A 24,071-nucleotide genomic window follows, 5' to 3' on the forward strand; every position below is an offset into this window, starting at 1 on the left:
TTCTGAGGGTTTTGAATCGATTAATCACGATTCGATTCGATTCAATTCGATTCACTCCGAATCGATTCAATCCGTTCCCTTTTTGGTGCAAGTATTTCCCCCAAAAGATGCTGTTGCCTATTTTTATATAAAAATGTCAAAGGGCTGTGGCTTGACAGTGTTAACAGATTGCTAATTTGTAATAAGTAGGCCTAGGCCTAATTGACTAATACCTACTGGGTATTTTCCATAGACCTAAATGAAACAAAAAGAACAAAAAGAAAAAGAGCAAAAAAATCGATTTTGTGCCCTGTGAATCGATTATGTGAATTTTAAATGATATCGATCGATTTTCGATTGAATCGATTATTTTACCCAGCCCTAATTCCAGGTACTCAAAAACTACACAGCTTCTGCCCATTGTCAATGGACACAGTGGAAGTTAGGCCATTTTGAGCATTCAGAGAAGGCAGAGTTGAAAGAGTGAGCTCAGTAAAGGAATGTGTTACATTTTCAAGCATCAAAGGGTATGTTGTAGCTGTATATGATGGCAACTGGTGGCTAGCATGTGCTGAGGAATGTATGCCGAGCACTGGAGAGGTGAAACTGAACTTCCTGCATCCTCATGGGCCATCTCCATCCTTCACTTTTCCCTTCAGACCAGATGGACTTGTCATGGATCATCAGGATGTGCTTCTGGTAGTGGAACCTGTAACTGCAACGGGACGTACTTATACATTATCTACAAAAGACACAGCTGCTGCTTCAAATGCACTGGTAGAGTACAAAATGAGAGTGTAGCCATTGATTATCTCTTTAAAGTACGGTAAAGGGAAGATGGCACAGGTACACAGAGAAGGAATGTTCAAACATTCACATATCATCATTTGGTGTGTATAAATGGACATCTGCCTTAGTTTCTGAAACATGGGAACATGGACACTGACCATTTTTGTTTTGTTTTTGTTTTGTCATGTGATGCTACTATGGTATTACCATATTATTAGTAAGTGGTCTGTATGATGCCATATTTGTGAGTCAACTTCTCTCTGAAATGAATAACAAACCGAACACCAGCATTTAAGGTGCTGCTCATGACATTGCCGGCTACGTTTGGACAAGGAACTGGCCATTTTAAAATATGAGTTTTTTAGATATTCAATTTTTAATTTTTCAATTTATCATAATTCATATTCTGAGAGTAGTTGTATTCCAAGGTGATTGTGTACTATGTAGAGCCAGAAAAGAGCTTTCAAACAACACCACAGGCATCTTTTTGTGACTAACAATGACTGATATATTCAAGGCTGAATGTATAGTGTCCTACCCTCACATGTGAACCTTTCCTAGTCTGTTTCTCCCTTAATATTAGTGTCAGATTCAAACCAATGCAGTTCTGGGGTGCTACCTTGCTACTGAAAAGGCACACCAAGTATGATTGAAATCCGGGTCGGTCGGGTCCCAAAGTGTCTGATTTCACGTGAAATGACCCTATATGTGTGTGTGTGTGTGTGTGTGTGTGTGTGTGTGTGTGTGTGTGTGTGTGTGTGTGTGTGTGTGTGTGTGTGTGTGTGTGTGTATGTATGTGTGCTAACGCACATATGTGTCTGCATGCATGTGTGTGCCTGCAAGGCCAGTTCCCTACCTTCCTGCAGGGAGACGAGGGGCGGCAGGTAGTCGGGGATGTAGTCTCTGCGCTCCTCGCGGGGCGAGGGGAACTGCAGCGTGCTGCTCTTGGCCACGGGGAAGAGGTGCGTGGACTGCGGGAAGCTGGCCGGCTCCAGGTGGTTCACATAGTCCTCCAGCTCCGACAGGCTCACCCCCAGCAGCCCAAACGCCTGGCCGATGTCCGACAGGATGGGGTCCGTACGACCGTCTGATAGGGGGAGGGAGACAAGTGTAAGACTGATGGAGTGGAGACAGCAAAAGAGACAGTAAGCTATAAAGAGAGAGCAGCCGTACAGTATCAGGTCCATACACAGGATGGGGTCCGTACGACCGTCTGATAGGGGGAGGGGGGGCACAGCAAGAGCAGCAAGAGGACACAGCAAGAGGACAAGTGTAAGATAGAGACAGCAAAAGAGACAACAAAGAGGGAGCAGCCCTACAGTATCAGGTCTGTACCGTCTGATAGGGACAGAGCAAGGAGACAAGTGTAAGACTGATGGAGTGGAGACGGCACAAGAGACAACACGCTATAGAAGAGAGCGCAGCCGTACAGTATCGGGTCCATACACCTGTTTTATGGGTTATATGGTTAAAGGGACACTGTGTGAGATTTTTTGTTGTTTATTTCCAGAATCCATGCTGCCCATTCATTAATGTTAGCTTTTTCATGAATACTTACCACCACCATCAAATTCTAAGTATTCATTATGACTGGAAAAATTGCACTTTTCATACATGAAAAGGGGGATCTTCTCTATGGTCCGCCATTTTGAATTTCCAAAAATAGCAATTTTTAGCTGCAAAAATGACTCTACTTGGACCATGCTAGAAAATATTTGTTATTTGCTATATTACTTAGTAAACTTTCATGTAAAGATCAAATTTGGCGATAGGCAGCCCAGTTTCAATGAGCAGCATAGTTGCTTATGGCTTTAGGGGGAGGAAGGAGAGAAGAGTAAGTGTGATAGAGAAAGAATGAGAGACAACAAACTTGACAGAGAGAGAGAGAGAGAGAGAGAGAGAGAGACAGAGAGCGAGAGAGAGAGAGAGAGAGAGAGAGAGAGAGAGAGAGAGAGAGAGAGAGAGAGAGAGAGGGGACACAGGACACAAGTGTTTAACAGAGACAACAAACTTAAACAATGTCTAACAGTAAGAGGTCCATGCGCCCATTTGATGTGGGATTGAGCAGACATTGTGTAAGGAGACATTGTGAAAGACAGAAATGAATGGAGACGGAAGGGGGGAAAGCAAAAAGACACAGAGAGTGAGAGGGAGTTAGGTGGCCACTGCCCCTGTTAAGGAAGGCATGTCATCCCATAAACCCTGCATCACCTACTAAATGCCTGTATCAGACACACAGTAAAGGCAGAAAGTATACACAGTAAAGGCAGAAAGCAATTCCACTGCTTATGTCCCCTTTCTATACCTCATTTCAGTACAAGACTCCACTGTGCTGTACCGTCATATATGATCAGCATGGTTTGTTTGTGAAATGCATGCACTGTTTGACTGAAATGAAGCCATGTTTTGTGACAAGTATAGGGCACATTGTGTATGTCAATAAAGAATAGCATTTGTGCAGCCCAAGCCTAAGGCCAGTGCACTGAACTCCTCGTGTAAAGCATTACATATATATTGTGTAATCAAGCATGTGAAGCCTATCTATCATATGAGAAACGTCTGAAATAAAACCACGGTAGTAAAGGGAGATGTGAGCATTGTAAGAAATTAGTTCTCCCAAATGACAACCAATCCCCCAGTCACTGGCAGGGGGCTATTGATGTTGGATCATTAGGCTATAGAGGTAGCAAATTACACAATATTCTTAGCCTATTATCATTGTTTTTCATCTTTATCAATTGTCTTGTGCAGAAAGTCATTAAAGTAATATATTGTGTAAAAACAACGTGGGACCATTACAAACGTGCTTGGTTCTGGTTGTAATGCAATCAATGCTATGTCTACATGCTATCCCAGGATGCTACTGGTATGCTAGAGCATTCTGAACAATAATACTGCTTTTGGTTGGCAAAGACTTTGCACGAAATCAGTCAGCAGTTGCATATCGTTCTTCTAATAGTTGCTGTTGACAATAGAGTGCGCATAAGCGCTCTTATCGGGCTCTGAAATGTCACAGCAACAGGCTAAAGGATACCAAGCTAGCTGTATACAGATCAAGGGGGAGGCGCTTGGCAACAACGTGACTAGGACTGTGATAGTAAACACACGCGTGTGTGAATATATTTTACTCACACAGCTCGGCATAGCGGTGGCAGCTTCTGGCCAGCTGCTGAATGTATCGGTCCAAAACATCGGACAGCAGATCACAGGCGCTTAGCTGTACCGCATCCCAGCCCAGCGCTTGGCAAATCTGAGCCGCAGAAACCCGTAACGCAGAACGGGCATAGTTCTCAGACATTTCGCCGGCCTTTCTCGGCCGCCCAGCCAGCCGTTACGTCCTAAAGGCGATGCTGTCGTTCATGATGTCAATTCTCGAATACTTCTGTGGTTAGAGGTTACAAATAAGCAAGAATATTGATGTTTTCACCAAATACAAGAATATGGGGTTGGCGCTTTTGCAGAACCCGCCATCTTCCATTACCAAACCAATACACTGTCGAGTGCGTCGATTGGATTCATCGTTGCAGGCATTCCGGTGGTCTCGATCATGCAGGCATCGGCTAGTAGACCTTGCCAGGGTTAACATCACGACAAAGGGTGCATTAGTGTAACTAAAAAAGTTTTGTTCTTAAGCCTACTTGAAACTAATTGCTCGTTGTACCCAAATGAGCTATTGTTGAGTCCTGTTAGTCATCGCCTACTCTCCATTTGTTGAAATTCTGACGTTACGTTTCACTTTTCTAGTCTGTAATGTAACCTGGAGCGAACAATGCACAACTTCCACAACGCTCGAGGGACTCGCCCAATCAACCTCAACCACTGCGGCTGCTTTCGCTGCGACTTAAAATAGTCTGCTGTATTAAATAAGAGCGTTTTATCCCGGATAACGTTTCTGAGAGCGCATACGCGCTCATGTTGAGCGTAGTGCTGAAGCCTTGCCAAGTCGACTTCAGATTGCAGCGTCTGATGACAGCTGATTGAATAATGAATGACTCGCCATCTGGCCAAATAAACTTTCCCCTGGGCCCGTTCATGTATTAGTGAGAGTGGAAGGGCGGCCCGCATTGACTAAGCTACGCTCACTGACCCCGAACTTCACCTTTTGATACAGACTCAAGATATACTACACCACTGCCTTTTATGGCGACCAACGCGCCGAATTTGATCCCAGTGTTGTCCCGTCCCGTGGTATTTAATGAAGAAATAGTTGTTGCCCCATCGGATATCGGAGAAGATCCTGCTCTTATGTGATTAGCAAATATAGGGAGGAACAACACAGTGATGGCGACGTGTTGCTGTCGGTAATTGCTAATCGGGTCGGGAGAAACTCTATACGGTCAGCTCTCAAGCCAAGGGGAAGGCCTGGTATTAGGGATCTCTTTGGTTGCTTAATGGAAGGATTTACCACACTGCGTGAGTGTGTGTGTGCAGTTCACCATTGACCACCAACGTCTTAATTTCAAAGACTCTTGAATGAGTAGGCCTACGTGCATGCTCTTTGGAGTGAAGAAGCCGTTCTATTTATATAACTTTCCCAAACATCTATGACAATATCAAACAATTCAATTTTTAAAATGACATTCAAGACAAGAATACCCAATTGAAATATTTTTGTTTAATTTGACACACACTATGTTCTCTTGTGTGGTGGTGATAAAACATTTCATTTGATTTTTTTCCAAAGGAGAATATGAGGGTTTTATATTCTCATGACAGACCAGAGGGGACATTTCTCAGTAAGAGGGGATTTATTTACTTTAACAGATATTATACAAATAGAAGCACACAGGTCCATAAACATTCGACACCAATGTACTCTTCTGAAGCGCTGGAGGGATGACTGCCAGAACCACGCAGAGGATGGGAAGTGGTGGGTTACCCGCTTACCTGGAAAGGAAGAGAGGAAAAACACATATTACAATGATGCATTTGCTTAGACAGTGGTGGAAATGGGGTTTTCCTTACCTGAAAGAGACACAACAAATGGGTGAGGGACAAAGTGTTCCATGAAATACATTTAAAAACAAATAACATCTTATAGGTCTTTAGAAGTCCTGTGTAGGCTTTTACATACAAACACACCAGAGATCATCTTCAACCCCATCAGAGGTTGCCCATCGTATTCTTTTTATTTTCTGGCTCCGAAATGAAATTAAAATAAAATCTAAAAAATAAAATAAAAAAGTCTAGATATTGGTAAATAGTCAGATCCAGAGTGCCTTTGGCAGAGGTCTTGTATGGATGAATAATAGCACTGGGCACCTCTGACGCAATTGATCTCACCACAAGAAAGTAGCTTCAAATGGTCAGGAATCGCATTTTAAAACCAATCACACTTCACTGAGCTGAAAGCAGAGCTTTTCCAAAATACACACAAGCAAGCTCATTTTTAAGGCCATCAACACAAACTAGAATAGAAAACAGGCCTACAAAGCAAAAGCAAAAGCGTACGCACGCGCACACGCACACGCACACACAACAGTAACTAGTCTACTGCCTCTTCAATACACCTCTATTGAAGCATAGGAGCCACCTAGCCTATGCCATCCGTTTTTACCTCTCGTCACCTCTAGGTCAGTTCCTGTTGAGGTGAGGTGCATGATGGGAGTTAAAGAGAGGCAGGATGGATGAGGGGGTGCATGTTAGTCATTATTATAATTCATATAATTAATCATTTAATATTAATAATTTCAGGGTCACAGGATCTTCAAATGAATAATCAATGGACATGTATTTTTTGGGGAAATCTACATTGTGCAAGTTAAATCATAAACATGATTTCCATATATTGTGCTCAATTCGCAATATTTTCCATAACTGAACAGCCTTATTAATTTAGTTAAAGCAAAAACACTTCACAATAAAACAATATGAAACACAGATTAAGGAAAAGGTGGTGAGCGCTACAAGAACATTGATAGCCAACATTATTGGGATACGTTCATAGGCGAATAAACAGAGAAAAATCTGATGTCCTGCTCTTCCGTCATTCATCTATGTTTTATGTGGGATTCAGCAGCCAGCTATAATTTGTATCAGTAGGCGATAGTGTGAGCGCATCTCCACTTCAACCTCTAGGTGGCAATGCAGAACGATTTGTGTTTACTTGGCTACATGTACAGTAGCAGGAGGCTTTGCAAACTGACTAAAAGACTAGGAAAAAAAACACAAGTCCAGGAAAACTAGGAAAGGAGAATAAGTATCAGGAGTTGTTAGTCATGACGAGATTAAGTTTAAAAAAAAAGAAAAAGAAAAATTACAACATGCAGAGAAGAGTACGAGCGGGGAACTGAAAGGCAATTAGTCAAATTCAAGATGTTTAAAATCATGCTGCTAATCAAAATGGGAGAAACCGGGCAGAACAATAATGGAGGGCAAGAGAGCAACACAAATGAGAGTTCATGTGGGAATCCTCTCAGACTTTGACTTGGTGTTGATGACAGCAGGTAAAAAAAGGGCTCATTAGTGAAGTCCAGAACGCATAGTTGATCAGCAAACCGCACGCATGTGTGTGCGGGTGGGTAACTGAAAACACCGATGTGTCCTTTGACTGGGGTGTGTGTGTGTGTGTGTCACTTACAGGGCGGCAGCACCAGAGATGATCTCAATGAGCTCCTTGGTGATGACGGCCTGGCGAGTTCTGTTGAAGGTCAGCGTCAGCTTGTCAATCATCTCACCTGCAGAACAAGAGGAAGAGGACCAGGAAGAGGACATGCATGCAAAAGGTTACAATAAATCTACATCACAGAGCAAACGAGCAACATGCAACAGCCTATCTATTTCACGCCAGTGCAAGTAAGGTCGTGGTCCTCAACACCGCGGGAAGGCACTTTTTGTCACGTGACCACGTTCGCACAGTTCTCCCACCATGTCGGCAAATTTCTGCTGTCGCTGCAAAAGTCTTGACTGTGAAAGTTAAAAGTAGCTCCTCATGAAGTACACTTATAAACAAAGAACTATTTTTATACTTCAGCTTAATGAATATACTCTACTACTCTCTTCACAGACGCCAATTTTGTTTTGAAGTGGTGGATGTTTTATAGACAGGGACGTTGTGCTCCACTTTCAACATATGTAAATCAATGTTTGGTTCATGCAGAAAGTGGTATTAGAGTCCAGACTCTAGCCCAGGGGACCAGGGTGTCAATCATAAGGCCCGGGGGCCGGATGCGCCCTGCCAAATAGTTCAAGCCAGCCCCAGAGACTTGTACAGAAGAATAAACGTGCAGAAAAGTAAACCTGTAGTCCGTTAGAAAGTTGCTGCAGGTGTCAGATTTCTTGTTTACAATACTTCGGAACAAATTTGCTTCCGATTTACCAACCGTCATCCACCTCAAAATGATTGACCGGTAATGTGATTCTGATATGAAGCTGAAATTTGCGATAGTTTGCAATTGCGATAGACATTACATTAGTGATCCAGACCACTTGAGATCAAATTGGCTGCATGTGGCCCCTTAAACCAAGAGGAGTTTGACAACTCTGGGGGTGCATTTCTCAAAAATATAGTTGTTAGCCAGTTAGCAACATGGGTAGTTGTCAATGGGGAATTGCATTGCAAACAACAAAGTAGCTAACGTATTTAGAAACTATAGCTTCAAGAAATGCATCCCTGCTCTAGCCAACAGCTGTCATGGGAGCTAGGTAACGCACCAGCGTTCTTGCTGGCGGCGTCCATGGAACTCATCCTGGCGCTCTGCTCGCTGCATGCCGACTCCTTCATGCCGTAGAAGATGAGGTTGACCAGGGCAAACTCCTGGTAGTTGCGCAGCACGTCCGCGTCGATGTCATCATAGATGCCCATGGACTCTGCCGATACATAGGGAGAAGGGGCGTTACGCTTACTACTTCGCGAGCGCTACTTCAATGTGCACATAGCATTAAAGGACCACTTCAGCCAATTTCAATATGCTGTTGGATTGGTCATGCAACCCTTGACTTGTCAGTACCCGGTGATGCTGCATTTTTTGGCTCAGCCCTTGCCAAGATATGATATTCTAATGGGGGTAGCTTTTGTTTACATTTTTTAAAAATCTTAACATAAGCCTACTTCAAATATTTTCCCAAAAGAGATCGCTGTTTCTTAGTTGTCTGCTGTTTCCTAGTCGTCTGCTGATGTTGCTTAACCTTTTGGATGTTTTTGGGAATAAATCAAGATGTTTTTTTGAAATGTAAACAAACATCTGCCCCCATTACAATGACCAGGATCCAGGATCTTGGAAAAGGCTGAAGAAAAAAAGAAAAACCTTAGGTACTGACAAGTCCATTGTAGCGTGAGCATTACAAATGCATGCTGAAATTGGCTGAAGCATGACCCCACCCAAACCTGCAAAAAAAATAACTTTAAGGCTAAATTGAAAATGGGGACAAATGATTAAGAAAAAAAAAACGGATTACTGTAAGAATAAAGAAAGACAGACACAGAGACAGAGACAGATTTTCAAAAAACTTCAGCAGACCCACCTGCGTTGGCCACTGCGTCCACGGAGAAGACTGGTTTATGCTCTGTCTTGTATGAAATGACAGACCTGCAGAGCAAAACACAATTGTTCAGTGTGTTCAGTGTGTTCCGTGTGTGTGTGTGTGTGTGGCAGAGGGACTCCTCTGATCGTGAGTTCTTATTGTACTTCACTAAATAGGACCCCCTCGAAAAAGACATGGAACATCTCAAGGGGCTATCCCTTAATAAAGAATTGAATTGAATAAATTATGTGCATGTTGCATCATCTTCTTATAATATGGCAACTCAAAATCTTCCAAATAAAAAATAAAGAAGCAAAAAAAAAAAGTTAACAAAATCAAAGTGTAGGACAGAGACAGTCGTTTTGTAAGGAGCCGTGTAGATTAACAACTGCTGATATCCCTTGTGAGAGCGAGGAAAGAGAAAGGACATGAATTTTAAAACACCCAAGGGAGCACCATTTGAAACCCACTGGAACACCATTAAGATAAACATATCAGTGTTACCGTACCAGCTAAAAGCAAACTCTCCAATGTCATGTAACAATGGACAAGACACCAAGAGACGGAGAGTGCGAGTGAGAGAGAAAGACAGAGAGATAAAATGAGTGAGAAACTTAGTATGTGTGCACGAGAGAGAGAGAGAGAGAGAGAGAGAGAGAGAGAGAGAGAGAGAGAGAGAGAGAGAGAGAGAGAGAGAGAGAGAGAGAGAGAGAAATAATAGAGTTCATGCGTTTGTGTACATGTGTGCAAGTGTGAGAGGCAGTTCTTGAAGAGGTCACGTTCTGAATTTGTTGATCACAGACTCTGTGTGTGTGTGTGTGTGTGTGTGTGTGTGAGACAGAGAAAGAGTCGGTGTGTGTGTGTGTGTGTGTGTGTGTGTGTGTGTGTGTGTGTGTGTGTGTGTGTGTGTCTATGTCTGAGTGCATGTCGACTTAAATGTGCCTACAGTATGCGTGTGAGACACAGAAGAAGTGAGTGACATGAGAGTGTTTTGGGTGTGTGTGTGCGCGCGTGTGCGCGCGCGTGCGCGCGCGTGCGTGCACGTGTAGTCTTCGAGGTTGAGATGGACGTACTTGAATTTGTTGAAGATGATTGAGCCCTGGTCATACTCGTATCCACAGTTGATGAGCTCGCCGGCGATGATGGAGGCGTCGGTGAAGGTGGGGGGCTTGCGGCCGACCTCCTTGCAGTTGATCAGAATGTGGCTGCCGTGGGTCCTACGGGACGTCACCACAGGAGACGGACACATGTGAAATAAGGTACACAGCACAACATGGGGTACCCAAGTCTCCACCCCTTCCAGGCAGCTCATGGGGCTTAAAATGTATTTAAAAAAAAATAATAATTAAAAAAGACTGGGCTGTAATGGACTGATCGAACCCATTTTCAGATCCAGTGCGCATTCCCCCTAGATCACACATATGCTGTACCTCAGAATTAATGACAACCAATGGTACCGGTAATTGTCGACTTCACTCGTCAAGCGATAAAAATAAAATCTCTGTTGTGACAGGTGTGTTTTAGCCCCCCATAAATGGGATATTTTGGGAGTTTTGTAATGTGCTTGCTAAAGCACTGTTTACATGGTGTTTTTCCCCAAAAAATGTGCACGGAAGAATTTTGCATAATAAATACCCCCACAGCGTACAGTCCTCACCCTGTTTTTTGTTGTGCACTCAGGTTAACCATAGTGACTGAAACACACTGGCTGCATTCCAATGTGACCTTGTGTCCTCCACTGGAGCCTGTGGCCTCACATTTTGCCGATGGCCCGCCTCCGTGGAGAAAACAATTAAGTTTCCCCGATGTCACCCTAGCCACAACAATTTTTGGGGGACTATTCTTCATTCACCGTCCAGTTTGCAAATGAGAAAATGACTTTACAATTGAGCTTTTGAGCTTATTGAAGTATATTGCTGTTGTCAGTCATGACGCATTACTTTCTGGTTAGAGGCTACAAGCACAGGTGGAGGACGCAAGGTCGCATATTGGAGTGCACCCACAGCTTTCGGCTCACTCGTAGAGGAGGCCTCTGGGCTTGCCTCCAAATGTTCAAAAAGCAAAGAGTCAATGTTCAGCATCAAGGATTCAAGGACATTTATTTGTCAAGTACATAGAGACACTTTCGTGTCACTTGTATTGGAATGCATGGCCGGTGCAAAACAAGTGTGCAGAAGAAGGGTGAAGAAGAAATATAATAATAAAAAAAAAGGTGTGTGTGTGTGTGTATCAGCGTTTTGATGCACATTAACATCTGCTTTGCAGCACAGCACTCGCTTTCTGTCAAAATTGTTGTATTGTAGGCCAGGGGTTCCCAACTTGGGGCCCACTTTAAATTTCCACAAATGTGTGAGGCCCACCTCTGACTCAATAAACAACAAAAACTCAAATAAATCAACAGCAACACGTCACCAAAATAAAATTAAGATTTTTAGAAAACGATTTCAAGGCCCAATTGGAATACCTTCAGGGCCCACCAGTTGTCCCCGGCCGGCCAGGCTCATTGTTTGAGAACCACTGATTCAGGCTGTCGACTTTCTGCGAATGGGAATATAAGAATAAAGAACGAGTCAAAGGCCAACTTACTTGTGGAGCAGGCCCCTGAGCTTGTCTCCGATGTTGACCACCATGACCTCCTTGCCGGCGGCGGTCAGGGCCGCCACATCGGCCTTGATGGCCTTGCCCACGGAGGTGTGGATGGCGCCGCACAGGCCACGGTCGGACGACACGCCGATCAGCAAGTGCTTGTTGTTCTCCTCCGGTGCCTTGATCTCTGCCTTCTCGTACAGAGCTGGGTTGAGAAGGAAAAAAATAATAATATATAGTTATGTTAAGTTTTATATATTTATTTATAAACAATATTCAGGTTATAAAAACAATATACAGGTAAATAAAAAAAATATTTCAAAAAAGGTATGCCCATCACTACCTCCTACTGGAAAATGATGTGGAGATTCGATGTTGTGTAGCCCCATGTTATTGAAAGGGTGCCGAATTATTGTGTACATTGTAACTTTGTGTAAATGCAATTTAAAATGACAAATGGTTATGCATAGATTGAGTGACCCAGAGATGCAATACAACTTCAGTTCTTTAAGTGCCGCAGCAGCAGCGGCAGCACCATCATCAATAGTGGACAAGAAAATCACAACGGGGTGCTTTGCACCAATCAGTAAGATGCATGAAGGGGATGATTCCTACCAAGAGCACCGGTGCCATAGACGCGGGCTGGCTTCAGGGACCGCTCAGCCCTGGCATACTTGGCTGCGGCCACCATCTTCATGGATTTGGTGATTTTCTGGATGTTTTTCACAGCCTTGAGTCGGATGGTAACTGGGGAATGACGGATAAGATGCATGGACAAGTGTCAGCTAAATACATCATCTCACTCACACACACCAATGACTCAATGTAATCTTGCAGCCACCACTGCAAGTCATGATTCAATAAGGACCAATTTCGTATTCAAAAGTAATATCATCTGTTACTTCCCCAAGATGACATAAAATCAACAAAAGATAACGTATTCCTATCAATATATTCATTTGTATAACGCTATGGTTTGCAAAAGTACTTACTGTCCTTCAAGGTAGCCATGGTCCTGACCTGCCCACTGCAAGAGGTGTCATTCAGAGAACATTCCGTTATTTTGGCAACAACACTTACTGCTTTTGTACACCACTGTGTCTTTCAGCGCTTTTAACTACACCACAGAAAATCGTGCGTTGTGTGCTGCATAATCACAGTTAACAGACGCTAAATGTCAGCTAACTAACGTCACAGTAAGCGGCTTCGGGCTTTGGCTAACGTTAACAGACATTTGAGCTAATGGTAGCTAGCCATTAGCTGACGTTGAAGAGAACCATGTAAATTCTAAGCTGAATGTATGAGACAATCATTTCTGAATTCCTTGCAAGTCAATATGGAGATTTAGTCATAAGAGCAAATTGATTGACAATCGTTAGCGTGAGGGGGTCCGTTTCTCATTGCGCTAGTCAGAGAGGCTAGCAACTTGACAGATCAACTTCGTTCATTCGAAAGCACGCTATGGCAGCCGAGGCCTACAGCTTAGCACGTCCTTGTGAGTGTTGAACCATTGCAAGGACATAAAACAACTGTGCTTCCATACCACACTGCAGACTAATGAACATATTAATAAAATCTTGCAGGTTAACATGTATCTATAAGTAAATAAAAAGTTACCATTGTGGGAGGAACACGGCCGCGCTGGTCCTGGCAAACATGTTCGCTTCTATGAAGGTCAGACTGGCCGTACAGCGCACGCGCAAATAAAGTGAGGAGAACGTGCTTCTCGCGATAGTGCATGTGAAAAAAATGATGACGTATTATTCATCCGCCCAAAATCTACCAACACAACAGAGTTGTGCGGAAGGAAACGTGCTTATAATTGTATTTCACAGAAACAACGTCTTCTCAAACTCAAGATATTGCGAAACGTGAATAGTAAGAAATGGGGAAGGCTGATTTCCTTAGTCCCAAAGCTATCGCCAACAGGATAAAATCCAAAGGTCTTCAAAAGTTGCGATGGTATTGCCAAATGTGTCAGAAACAGTGTCGAGACGAGGTAAGTGAAATGGAGGTTTTTCCATTCCCCCAATTTATAATCTGTTTAACCCATGTTTATATCAGTAATAACACACGTGTTAACAAATGCAATAACACGTATAGACTTATAAATTGTTTTCTTGTTTGAACAAAGCGTAATCAACCTCTCGGCCACCCGAAGAAGTTGAACAGAACACAATACAAACATGTAGTCTAGACTAGAGCTAACAACGATAAACATAAACCACATGCGAAAACTTGGTCAGAACAATAGCAACATCATGAAATTTGTTCTCTCCCCATGCACTTTCAAGTCCATCCTGTCTAAACCAAAATACGCATAAATGCAAAAGTAATAGTAATGCAGTAAATAACCAGATGACTTCATAATAATAATAATAATCTCGTGTCATTTTCACTTCAGAATGGCTTCAAGTGTCACTGTATGTCAGAGTCTCACCAGAGGCAGCTGCTGCTGGCTTCAGAGGACCCCAACCAGTTCATGGACCTTTTCTCAGAGTAAGTCCATGCACAGTGTTTATGGTTATTTCAATGTATAAACAGAGCACATTTCCAAAAATGCTCAATCCGACTTCTGAATTTAATTTTGATTTTCATAAGAGTAAGAGTATGCACATCCCACCTCGCTGAGGCCAGGTGTAGGACAAAGGTGTATATGACAATGGAAAGAGTAGAAGTCCGTACACTGTTAGACCTGTTGGGTCGAAACATTGTATGACCTGAATGATCCTTAAAAGCGGAGCTACAGCGTGCGGACATCTACACTTTAATTGTGATTTAACTTTTTCTTTTTGAGATTTTTCGTGACATTTAGGCAAACAAAGTATGATCGGTACAACATGTGATAAGTCTGTGGATTAGTTACATAAACAAAGTGCTATTCTGTTTTTTAGTGAATTCAGGACTGATTTTCTGGAGCTTCTTCGTCGGCGGTTTGGTAAATCTGTCCATGTCCTTTTTCTGTGTTCAATTTTGTCAGGAGACATAGTAGCACGTGTTTTCAACAAGAGTGTGTTGTAGGTTTCATATTAGCTTAAAAGTGCTTTTAGTCTTTGTACTTGTCCTGAAGGCGTGTCTTCTCTCCTCCAACTTTTCAAAGGCACTAAACGAGTGCACAACAACATCATCTACAACGAGTACATCAGCAACAAAGAGCACGTCCACATGAACTCCACACAGTGGGAAACACTCACAGACTTCACCAAGTGGCTGGGCAGAGAAGGTACAGACATGTCTACACACACACACACACACACACACACACACACACACACACACACACACACACACACACACACACACACACACACACACACAGCAATTCACACAGTTAAACACAACAACTCACAACATATGCACACTTGTAAGAAACCCACAGACATACTCACACAGTGCAGTGCACAGTTCAATGTTTCTCTATGTTTTTATGTTATGTTGTATGAATGTATGTTGTGTATGTCAGTACTGTATACAATGCAGTGGGTGAAGCCTAAGACAAATTTCCCCCTGGGGACAATAAAGTACACTCTGACTCTGACTCTGACACAACCTTAATATACTTAAACACTGTGTGTGTGTGTCTGTCTGTCTGATTCAGGCTACTGTAAAGTGGACGAGACGCCAAAGGGCTGGTACATTCAGTACGTGGACCGCGACCCGGAGACCATCCGCAAGCAGGAGGAGGCGGAGAAGAAGAGGAAGGCCGACCTGGACGACGAGGAGCGCAGCGCCAAGTTCATCGAGGAGCAGGTCCGCCGGGGCCGAGAGGGCAAGGAGCCGGAGGTCAGCCGCTGTGTGTGTGTGTGTCTGTCTGTCTGTCTGTCTGTCTGTCTGTCTGTCTGTCTGTCTGTCTGTCTGTCTGTCTGTCTGTCTGTCTGTCTGTCTGTCTGCCTTGTGTGTGTGTGTGTAGGCCCGCCCGCAGACAGAGGGGGGCAAAGGGGTATGTTGTCCCGGGCCTGGGAGCTAGGGGGCCCACAATTGGGTCCTCATTACATTGTATGTATTGTGTAGGGGGCCCTTTCAGATGACTTTGTCTTGGGCCCAAAAAAAGCTGTCAGCAGCTGTGTGTGTGTGTGTGTGTGTGTGTGTGTGTGTGTGTGTGTGTGTGTGTGTGTGTGTGTGTGTGTGTGTGTGTGTGTGTGTGTGTGTGTGTGTGTGTGTGTGTGTTTGTGTGTGTGAGTGAGAGAGGTGTGTGTGAATTTGTGTGGGTGTACTTTTGCACCTTTTGTATGTTTTCACATTGCTTTTCATTGAATGGATGAGCGAGTTAATGTAAATGTTGTTCACATTCATTTTACATTCGGATGAATTTCAACATTACCTTTCATCTAAATGAGGTAATTTTATATTCAAATGTTTTTGTTTTTTTTACTTTTTAAATGTTTGCAGGAGGAACCAGTCTACACAGAATTGGTTAGAGAGAGTGAGGAAGAAAAAGGTGAGCTTGATCACGCATGCACACACACACGCACGCACACACAGGGGATCATAATAAGCTTTCATCCCAACCCACTATTGATCCCTGAACCCCCTGGCCATTGTGATTTCTTTTACAGTGGCCTTCAACCTCAGCAAGGGAGCCTGTTCAGCATCAGCTGGTCCATCGAAAGGGTATGGACAGTATCTCAGTGGATTTTTATGTTGTGTACTGAATGGATGTTTGTGGAGGGACTGTGTAGACATCAGACAAAGTTTCCCAAAAAAAAAGGTATTTTAAGTAAACAGAAACTAGACAGCCAATTATGTTCTTTCTTGCTCTAAATTAGTGTTTCTCAACGGGGGCTCTACAGCTATTTATTTATTTATTTATTTATTTATTTATTTATTAATTAATTAAGCGTTGGCAGGCTTATGATGATGTCAAGGGGGCTTTGGGAGGCTTATGACTTTATTAAAAAAAGGTTGAGAACCACGTCTCTAAATGTTTCTCTTCTCCACCTCTAAGTCCATCGCTGGCCGCCAATGCCCTGAGAGCCTCCTCCTCCGCCTCCTCCTCCTCCTCGGCCAAGAGGAAAGACGCTCCTCACTCCTCCTCCGACTCCAGGGACAAGAAGAAGAAATCAGCGCTGGACGAGATCATAGAGGTACTTTCTCCTCTTCCTGCTATTCAATACAATACAATATCTTTTATTTGTCATTGTGACAAGCACAGCGAAATTGTGCATTCCTCGGTGAAGCAAAAAAATAAATAATAAATAAAAAGAATGGTATGTATATAAAAACTATGCTTTTGATGCAAAATTCAGTTCTGTGATGGCCGCTGCATAGAAACTGTTTTTCAGTGTGTTTGTCCTTGTCTTAATGGACCTGAATCTCCTGCCCGATGGCAGCAATTCAAAAAGACTGTGACCTGGGTGGGATGTGTCTCTCAGAATGCACTTGGCCTTTTTTAGGCAGCGGGTGCTGTGTAGGCCCTCCAAAGATGGAAGAGGGCAGCCAATAATGTTCTCTGCAGCCTTTATGACCCCCTGGAGCTCTTTCCTCTGTGCCACAGTGCAGCCTGGGAACCACACATTCAACTCCATTCATGACCCTTTCATTATAAAGCACTAATCTCCCAAATAACAACAGCTGAACAAAGGTTTGGAAAAGGCAGGTAAAGCAACTTGGTAGTCAACTAATTGGTACTTGAGTTTTAAAGCATCACTATGTAGGTTTTTTTAGCATGTATGAATCATGAATCCGTAAATCTGTGGTCTCCAAATGGAGGTCCACGGACCAGATCCGGCCCGGACATGGCAAACATTTGGCCCGTCATGAGGTAGGAACAAAATGCATATGTATGCTATCTGTGGCCATACGGTCGGGCAATTTGTTTGGCCCTCAGCCTCGTTTGCGTTACCTAGTTTGGCCCTTGGGGGGAAATAATTGAAGACCATTGCCGTAGATACTCCATTGAGTCATTCATTACCAAAGATTCTCTAAGATAAGCTGTCATATCAGACCAGACAAATACCAGACGAATGGAGCATACAGTCAGGGGTGGAGGTATAGGGAGGGCAAGGAGTGCATGTGCCCCTGGGCCCAGGGTCCTCCTATATTGTTGGTAGGGGCCTATTTTGACCTTGGCATGCTGTTTGGGGAGCCCTACCAGTGTTTTGCACTGGGGCCCGGTGTGCAAATGTTCCGCCACTGCATACAGTATGTGTTGTGGTGCATTCCATATTAACTGCAGTCCTGCCACTGCAATCCCAGCAACCCCTTCTGTGTGTCTGCTGCTTTCAGATGGAGGAGCAGAAGAAAAAGAAGATGGCGCCGGTGAAACTGGACTACTGGCTCCACACGGGCATCGTGGTCAAGATTGTCACCAAGAGACTGGGAGAGAAGTACTACAAGAAGAAAGGGGTCATCAAGGTAAGACACACACACTCTCACACACACACACACACACTGACTAATATAGAAATGTGTGTAGATGAAAATTGGCACAAGAGATCTTTGAATATGCTTTTCACAACACTCAGTTTTTTCTTTTTTTTTTTTTTTAAAGGGACACTGTGTGAGATTTGTAGTTGTTTATTTCCAGAATTCATGCTGCCCATTCATTAATGTTACCTTTTTCATAAATACTTACCACCACCAGCATCAAATTGTAAGTGTTCATTATGACTGGAAAAATTGCACTTTTCATACACGGAAAGGGGGATCTTCTCCATGGTCCAACATTTTGAATTTCCATAAATAACCATTTTTAGCAGCAAAAATGACTGTACTTGGACCATACTAGAAATGTGTTTAGTACATAGTAAACTTTCATGTAAAGATCAAATTTGGCAATAGGCAGCCCCGTTTTAATGAGCAGTATAGATGAAGTACCTTTTTTGAGCATTTCCTGCACAGTGTCCCTTTAAGTGCAGACTCATTGATGTTGATATTTTTATTAAAAAAAAATTCTCAAATAGGAGGTGCAAGACAAATACACAGCCTTTGTGAAGATGGTCGATACAGGGGACAAACTCAAACTGGACCAGACCCATCTGGAAACTGTCATCCCAGCGCCAGGTAAGCTTTAAGTTAACCTGTTTCACTAACCAGCATTAGTATTAGTATTTGCAGCTCTGGCCATCTTTCTCTGAGTCTAGCAATAGCATCTCTGCTGTCTGTACTACAGTTGTTTATGCTTCTGGTTCTTCTCCCTGGGTTGTTCTGATCCACAGGGAAGAGGGTTCTAATCGTGAACGGTCATCACCGAGGCATGGAGGCAGTTCTAGAGGGGATCGATGAGAAGAACTTTTCGGCATCACTTACACTAGAATCAGTAAGTATGGAGAAGCTTGGGCTGCTGCCAAGTCTTTGTCTGTTTGCCTTTCTTCCTCATCTCTAATAACAAAACCGATAATGTTAAGTTAACTGACTTTGTCAAACTGTGTACGCAGACCTCAGTCCGCTATTTAATCTATATAACGTGCCATTGTGCTTGAACATTTGAAATGGAACCTTTTTAATGCATTGTTTGTTCATATGTTTAAGAGCCTTTTCAAAACACTCAAGGAGACAAAAAGTGGATGTACTGACTCTGTGTGTGTGTGTGTGTGTGTGTGTGTGTGTGTGTGCTTGTAATGTAGGGCCATAACAAGGGGAAGAGAGTGGAGGGCATTCCATATGAAGATTTCTCCAAGATGGCGTAGCTGCTCCTATCCCATGAGCCCTTGGTAGTGCGAAGCGGTCCTCTACTGTGTCAGAACTACCCTCGCACAGGGCTATTTCCTATCAAGCAGCTGATGCCCTCAACAACTCAGCATCCTGGTCTGTCTGGGGGGAAAATCCACAATAGCTGGCACTAGATTGGCCCAGGCTTGACCTGCATCCATCAGAGCTGTTGCTGATTGGCTGGGACCGGTTTAGCTCCATCACAAATGATCATCACTTGGGTTAGGTTTGCGTCAATTAAAGCCGAACCTGCTTGGTGAAGACCTTCACTTGATTTTGTACACGTGTCTCTACCCCTTCTCTCATCCAGGCTTGACCAGGACTAAGCCCTAGCAAACGTTTGTGTGTCTACCTTTCTGTTCTTACTATGTGATCTGTTTAGAGCTGGAGGCTATGCAAGAGATCTTTAAGGGGGAGTCGCTTACGGACCTATTGCTTTGATAATTCAATGTTTCCATTATGTACAGATGTATTTTGGCTTTATTCCCCTGATAAATATATAATACCAAGAGATAAGACTCTGCCATTAGGTGACCTACCACTTCTGTTACCCTAACTGAGCGAACACAGTGAAGTTAATGTAACTCTGATGTTAGGGCACTTGCCTCTCAGAATACCTCTGGGGGTATTTCAAGAACATGGTTAAGTGATGAACTTGAATGTGTTAAACCTACAGGAAGAGGTAGACCTGCTAATAGATATACCTGCAGGCATCATTTAGTTAAGGAAATGAGGACTCCAGGCTCTTCTATTACATGATTTACCACTACCTCAAGGTATAACTTAACCTGGTTTACTATGGAGCCAGATTCTTGGAATACCCCCCTGGCCTTATTGCATACCCACGGTTTACCTTTCCACAGTTGGTGTCTATGTCTTGTATATATGATCTCTCTTGTTCTAATGTTGTGTGACTGAAAGACTTGAACACACTTGAACAAAACAAGTTTTACGTTATGTTTTTCCTCCTTCTGTTTATTTTGTATACTGTAAATTTGAAAAGGAAAAAAATGACTCCACAAATAAAATGACATGTCATGTTGAACAGCTAAACAAAGAAATGCCCTTTTGTGTTACTTTTACCTTTTTTTCTGTCAATTAGCAGCACACTGTACAGCATTCGTATAATTGCAAGTGCATTTTCATTTTTAACATGAATACATCAAACTGTTCAAACAAACAAATTATTGTTCTCATCGTGTTAGTGTTAGTAGTAAGTTCTAGTCTTGACTAATAGTTTCATCACGTACAATTCTCTTTTTTTACATTTTTAAATTTCAATCCGTGACGCTTTGTGCACGAGTTGGAAGCACATACTGTAGCACCCATGATCTGAGGGCAAGGAAGTCAGTGGAGAAACTAGGTTAAGTGTCATGTAAAATAAAAACAGTGGTATGGCAACAGGGAGAGGTAACTCTTTCATCCAAGAAAGAGACTGCACGGTTTTAACTAAATGCTTTCATTGGAATTAAAAAGAGGTGCATGTCCAGCTCTGTATGTCAACTACATACTCAAATTACCACGTTTGTATCTGTAAAAACAATATTTGAACTCCGAGCATGGGGTTGGGGGGTGGGGGGGTTACATTCTGAACACTTGAGTTCCACAATTCTTTGCATATCCTAAGAATGGTTAACAAGTAGCAGGTTTATACCAATGCAGTCTTTGGACTTCTCATCCAAAAGTCAGAATACCAGTGGTGGGATGTTAAAAAATAAAAACGTAATTATTCCCAGTCCAGAATCTAACTAAGTCACCCTCTAATCAAGCAAAGTATTTCAAACAAATCCAAGATAACATTGGTTGTCCCTTGCCCAAACAGACAAATAAAATGGACCAATCATCCTTGTTCTTGTGCATTCCTGAACTAATCAGAGTGTGGAAAGGAAGCTGTCCAATGAGGGCACGATGTAGTTGGTGTAATGGCCGTCGATGAAGCCCTTCCCGCTGTTATGGACGAACCAGCAGTAGACATCTGTGCCTATCTTCTTATCCTCCCTGTAGTCCTTCTGCCACCCTCTTTGGGACACACACACACACACACACACTCTAGATCAGATTTCTGCTCACATAATCATAAATTAAAGTACTAACGTCAGTTCTGGCAGGCCATGGTAGTCAAGAAGCTTGCCGCCCTCCCCTTCATCTAATTCATTCCTAATTGATCCAGGTGCATTCCCTCAGCTGATAATCTTTCTTCCCTAGCGATTGGCCACACAGCTTCGGTACGTCTTTTAAATTCTATCCACTTCCTCTCAACTGTATGCTGCTCGGTTTTTGCTACCCACCACCTCCCCTGCTCCACCTTGTCGTGTATGATGTGACATGTTCTCTTGTCACGTCGCTTGGCTCTGTTCATGGGGGGTTATCTCTCGCCCTGTCCTGCTGGGGTGAGAATTCCCTAAACTGCTGCTGCCCCCTGACTAAATGCTTTTCCATGCTGCTCATGGAAATAGGGGGCTTCCTCCGAACAGAGCTATACCGCCAAATGTAATTCATAATTTCAATAAAAGAAATTTCATTAATATTCTTCTCTTGTGTTTCTTGACTGAAATGGTTCTGACAGAACTAATGTTTAACACTGATTACTACTTATTACTACATAACTACTGTTAAATACTTGATGGTAATCACATGAAAACATTCTCCTGTGTTGGGTCCTTCCTGTGTTAGGTCGGTTTTGTATACAGTACAGAAGAGTTGAATATGGCCAGTATTTACATACTGATTGATTTGTACTAGGGGTCGACCGATACAGGTTTTTTAATGGCCGATGCGATACCGATTTCTTTTTTCATCACCCTTGGCCGATACCCGATTTCCGATACCCGATATTTGGGGCCGATATGGGTTAAAAAAAGAGGTTAAAAAATTACAAGTATTCCAGATCTCAAGTTACAAATAAATATTCCTTTAACATTATCAAATTGAGGTAGAACTTGTAACATTTAAACACCCACTCTAACAATCAAGTAATGTCTAACAATCAAGTAATAAAAAAATAGTGTCTTGATGCTTTTAAAAAAATCCGAATGACATAAAATAATAAATATTGCGTATCGGCCAAAACCACATGCGTATCGGCCGATACGATACACTTAAAAATGCAAATATCGGTCCGATACCGATATATATATCGGTCTATCCTTAATTTGTACATCTCATGTCAGGTACAGTACTAATGGTGTGTGTCTTTGTAGGAGTGTGTGCATGCAGGTGTGTGTCCGTGTGTGTGTGCGAACGTGCGTGCGTGCGTGCATGTACCTGGTGACAGACAGCTTATTTCCCTTGACCTCCATAGTAGCCTGTTTCTTCTTGGGGTCTGGACTGTCATGCATGTTTAACACCTTGACGTCTGGCTCATTAGAAAACTGGCCTGGAAGAATGCATTGAAATTTGTAGATAACACATCACTGGTGCATTCAAAAAAGTGAGCATGTAATAAAAAAATTTGCCAAACACCCACGGAGGGATGTCAAACTCAGGCCCACTGGGTCAATTTATTTGGCCCGCGAGATCATTTCAAATGTGTATTACAGATGGCCCACATGCACCATTAATAGCCTAACATGATTTGGACATCAAATTTGGTGTGTCCCAGGAATATAATTGGGCCTCTAACATCACACTCAAACAACAGACCGGCGTATTTGAACTACATATGATTAGAATGACTGTTTGTGAAATTTGACATTGAGAATGCATACATGTACATGAACAATTTTAGTTCGGCCCACAACGTCCTTCCAGACCTTAATTTTGGCCATCAGAAATGTTGAGTTTGACATACCCTGGACTAGTTGATGACTAATAGGTCCTTCAATACAGTGCCCAATGGAACAAGCATGTGTATCCCTCAAAACTACTGGTGTTGCTTGCAACTGAATTGTTTATTCTTCAGGACATACAGTGCTTCAACCCATCAGTTGTATGTCTTGAATGAACCGTAAGGCCAGAGTTGGAGAGTGCGGACGTCTACTCTTTCCTAGATAAATGCACTTTTGTCCTAAGTCTGCCCTCAGAAATATCTTACCAATGAGCCCATGCACTTGCTCAGAGTACTGATTCTCATTGGGCGAGTAGAATCCCAGGAAGTCAACATTGATTGGATGCTTCTTCCAGACACGATGCAGCAGCACCATCACTGAGATGCGCCCATCCACCACCACCGTCACCTTCGAATCCTTCTCTATGGAGATCTTAACCCTGGCAAACCAACAGGACCAGGGTCAGATTGAGAAATGTTCTTTCAAAAACTAAACATATTAACAGGCATTTTTTTAATCATTTTTGATCATTTGTATGACACAATGATATTTCACATTGACATTAACAGGCAGGAGTGCTGACAGCTTTTGCCAGGCCTGGGACAAATGCCTCTTTTCCACTGCCGATTTTCTGATAGGCCTACAGCTCGACACCGCACGACTCGACTGCCACATTTTACTTTACGATTGGGCACGACACAGCTCAATCGAAGAGCAAAAAGTGGCGGCCGAGTCGCGCTGTGTCGAGCTGTTGGCCTACCAGAAAACCGGCAGTGAAAAAGAGGCAAAAGTCATCTGACAGGTCCCCCCTCTCCATACTTATAATGTAATGAGGAC

At 43.0% G+C, this 24,071-nt stretch overlaps 4 protein-coding genes across 6 annotated transcripts in view; 1 reads left to right on the top strand and 3 right to left on the bottom strand.

The window, feature by feature from the left end:
* taf3 (TAF3 RNA polymerase II, TATA box binding protein (TBP)-associated facto) overlaps positions 1-4,330 on the bottom strand; it is a 126,071-nt gene extending 121,741 nt beyond the window's left edge. Inside the window, exons 1-2 of the mRNA XM_063217298.1 lie at positions 3,901-4,330; positions 1,625-1,855 (exon numbers count right to left, since the gene is read on the bottom strand). Coding sequence (XP_063073368.1) covers positions 1,625-1,855; positions 3,901-4,066 — 397 coding nt within the window. The 5' untranslated portion in view covers positions 4,067-4,330. The remainder of the gene's footprint in view (positions 1-1,624; positions 1,856-3,900) is intronic.
* Positions 4,331-5,363: 1,033 nt separating this feature from the next.
* On the bottom strand, positions 5,364-13,524 carry atp5f1c (ATP synthase F1 subunit gamma). Of its 2 annotated transcripts, XM_063217301.1 has the most exons (9): positions 13,435-13,523; positions 12,810-12,844; positions 12,433-12,564; positions 11,818-12,022; positions 10,305-10,448; positions 9,232-9,296; positions 8,422-8,577; positions 7,349-7,445; positions 5,364-5,655 (listed from the first exon to the last, which is right to left on the bottom strand). In XM_063217301.1, exons 1-9 carry the CDS (start codon positions 13,473-13,475, stop codon positions 5,652-5,654), a joined length of 879 nt encoding a protein of 292 aa, XP_063073371.1. In that variant the 5' UTR covers positions 13,476-13,523; the 3' UTR covers positions 5,364-5,651. The 2 variants fall into 2 exon arrangements, with proteins under 2 accessions (XP_063073371.1, XP_063073372.1); XM_063217302.1 differs by lacking the exon at positions 5,364-5,655 and having other exon boundaries at positions 7,345-7,445; positions 13,435-13,524.
* A 69-nt stretch (positions 13,525-13,593) lies between these two features.
* Positions 13,594-20,560, top strand: kin (Kin17 DNA and RNA binding protein). 2 transcript variants are annotated; one of them, XM_063217299.1, is made up of 12 exons: positions 13,594-13,816; positions 14,222-14,316; positions 14,712-14,755; positions 14,918-15,040; positions 15,416-15,600; positions 16,207-16,255; positions 16,374-16,428; positions 16,763-16,901; positions 18,043-18,171; positions 18,720-18,819; positions 18,975-19,075; positions 19,383-20,560. In XM_063217299.1, the coding sequence occupies exons 1-12, from the start codon at positions 13,703-13,705 to the stop codon at positions 19,443-19,445; spliced, it is 1,197 nt and encodes a 398-aa protein (XP_063073369.1). In that variant the 5' UTR covers positions 13,594-13,702; the 3' UTR covers positions 19,446-20,560. The 2 variants fall into 2 exon arrangements, with proteins under 2 accessions (XP_063073369.1, XP_063073370.1); XM_063217300.1 differs by lacking the exon at positions 14,712-14,755 and having other exon boundaries at positions 13,717-13,816.
* itih2 (inter-alpha-trypsin inhibitor heavy chain 2) overlaps positions 20,415-24,071 on the bottom strand; it is a 20,265-nt gene continuing 16,608 nt past the window's right edge. The window contains exons 18-20 of the mRNA XM_063217695.1: positions 23,501-23,673; positions 22,732-22,843; positions 20,415-21,486 (exon numbers count right to left, since the gene is read on the bottom strand). Of these exons, the coding sequence (XP_063073765.1) occupies positions 21,339-21,486; positions 22,732-22,843; positions 23,501-23,673 (433 nt within the window). The 3' untranslated portion in view covers positions 20,415-21,338. The remainder of the gene's footprint in view (positions 21,487-22,731; positions 22,844-23,500; positions 23,674-24,071) is intronic.

This window comes from Engraulis encrasicolus, chromosome 15, assembly GCF_034702125.1.
Source record: "Engraulis encrasicolus isolate BLACKSEA-1 chromosome 15, IST_EnEncr_1.0, whole genome shotgun sequence".
Taxonomy (NCBI): domain Eukaryota; kingdom Metazoa; phylum Chordata; class Actinopteri; order Clupeiformes; family Engraulidae; genus Engraulis; species Engraulis encrasicolus.

Bases quoted from the DNA above. Each gene is read 5' to 3' on its own strand.
- atp5f1c (XM_063217301.1), bottom strand. From the start codon at position 13,475: ATGTTTGCCAGGACCAGCGCGGCCGTGTTCCTCCCACAATG. The intron at 12,565-12,809 runs GTAAGTACTTTT...GTCATTCCCCAG, and splicing joins CATGGCTACCTTGAAGGACA to TTACCATCCGACTCAAGGCT. The intron at 10,449-11,817 runs GTAAGTTGGCCT...GACGTCCCGTAG, and splicing joins CTCAGGGGCCTGCTCCACAA to GACCCACGGCAGCCACATTC.
- kin (XM_063217299.1), top strand. From the start codon at position 13,703: ATGGGGAAGGCTGATTTCCTTAGTCCCAAAGCTATCGCCAACAGGATA. The intron at 15,601-16,206 runs GTCAGCCGCTGT...AAATGTTTGCAG, and splicing joins GAGAGGGCAAGGAGCCGGAG to GAGGAACCAGTCTACACAGA. The intron at 19,076-19,382 runs GTAAGTATGGAG...CTTGTAATGTAG, and splicing joins CATCACTTACACTAGAATCA to GGCCATAACAAGGGGAAGAG.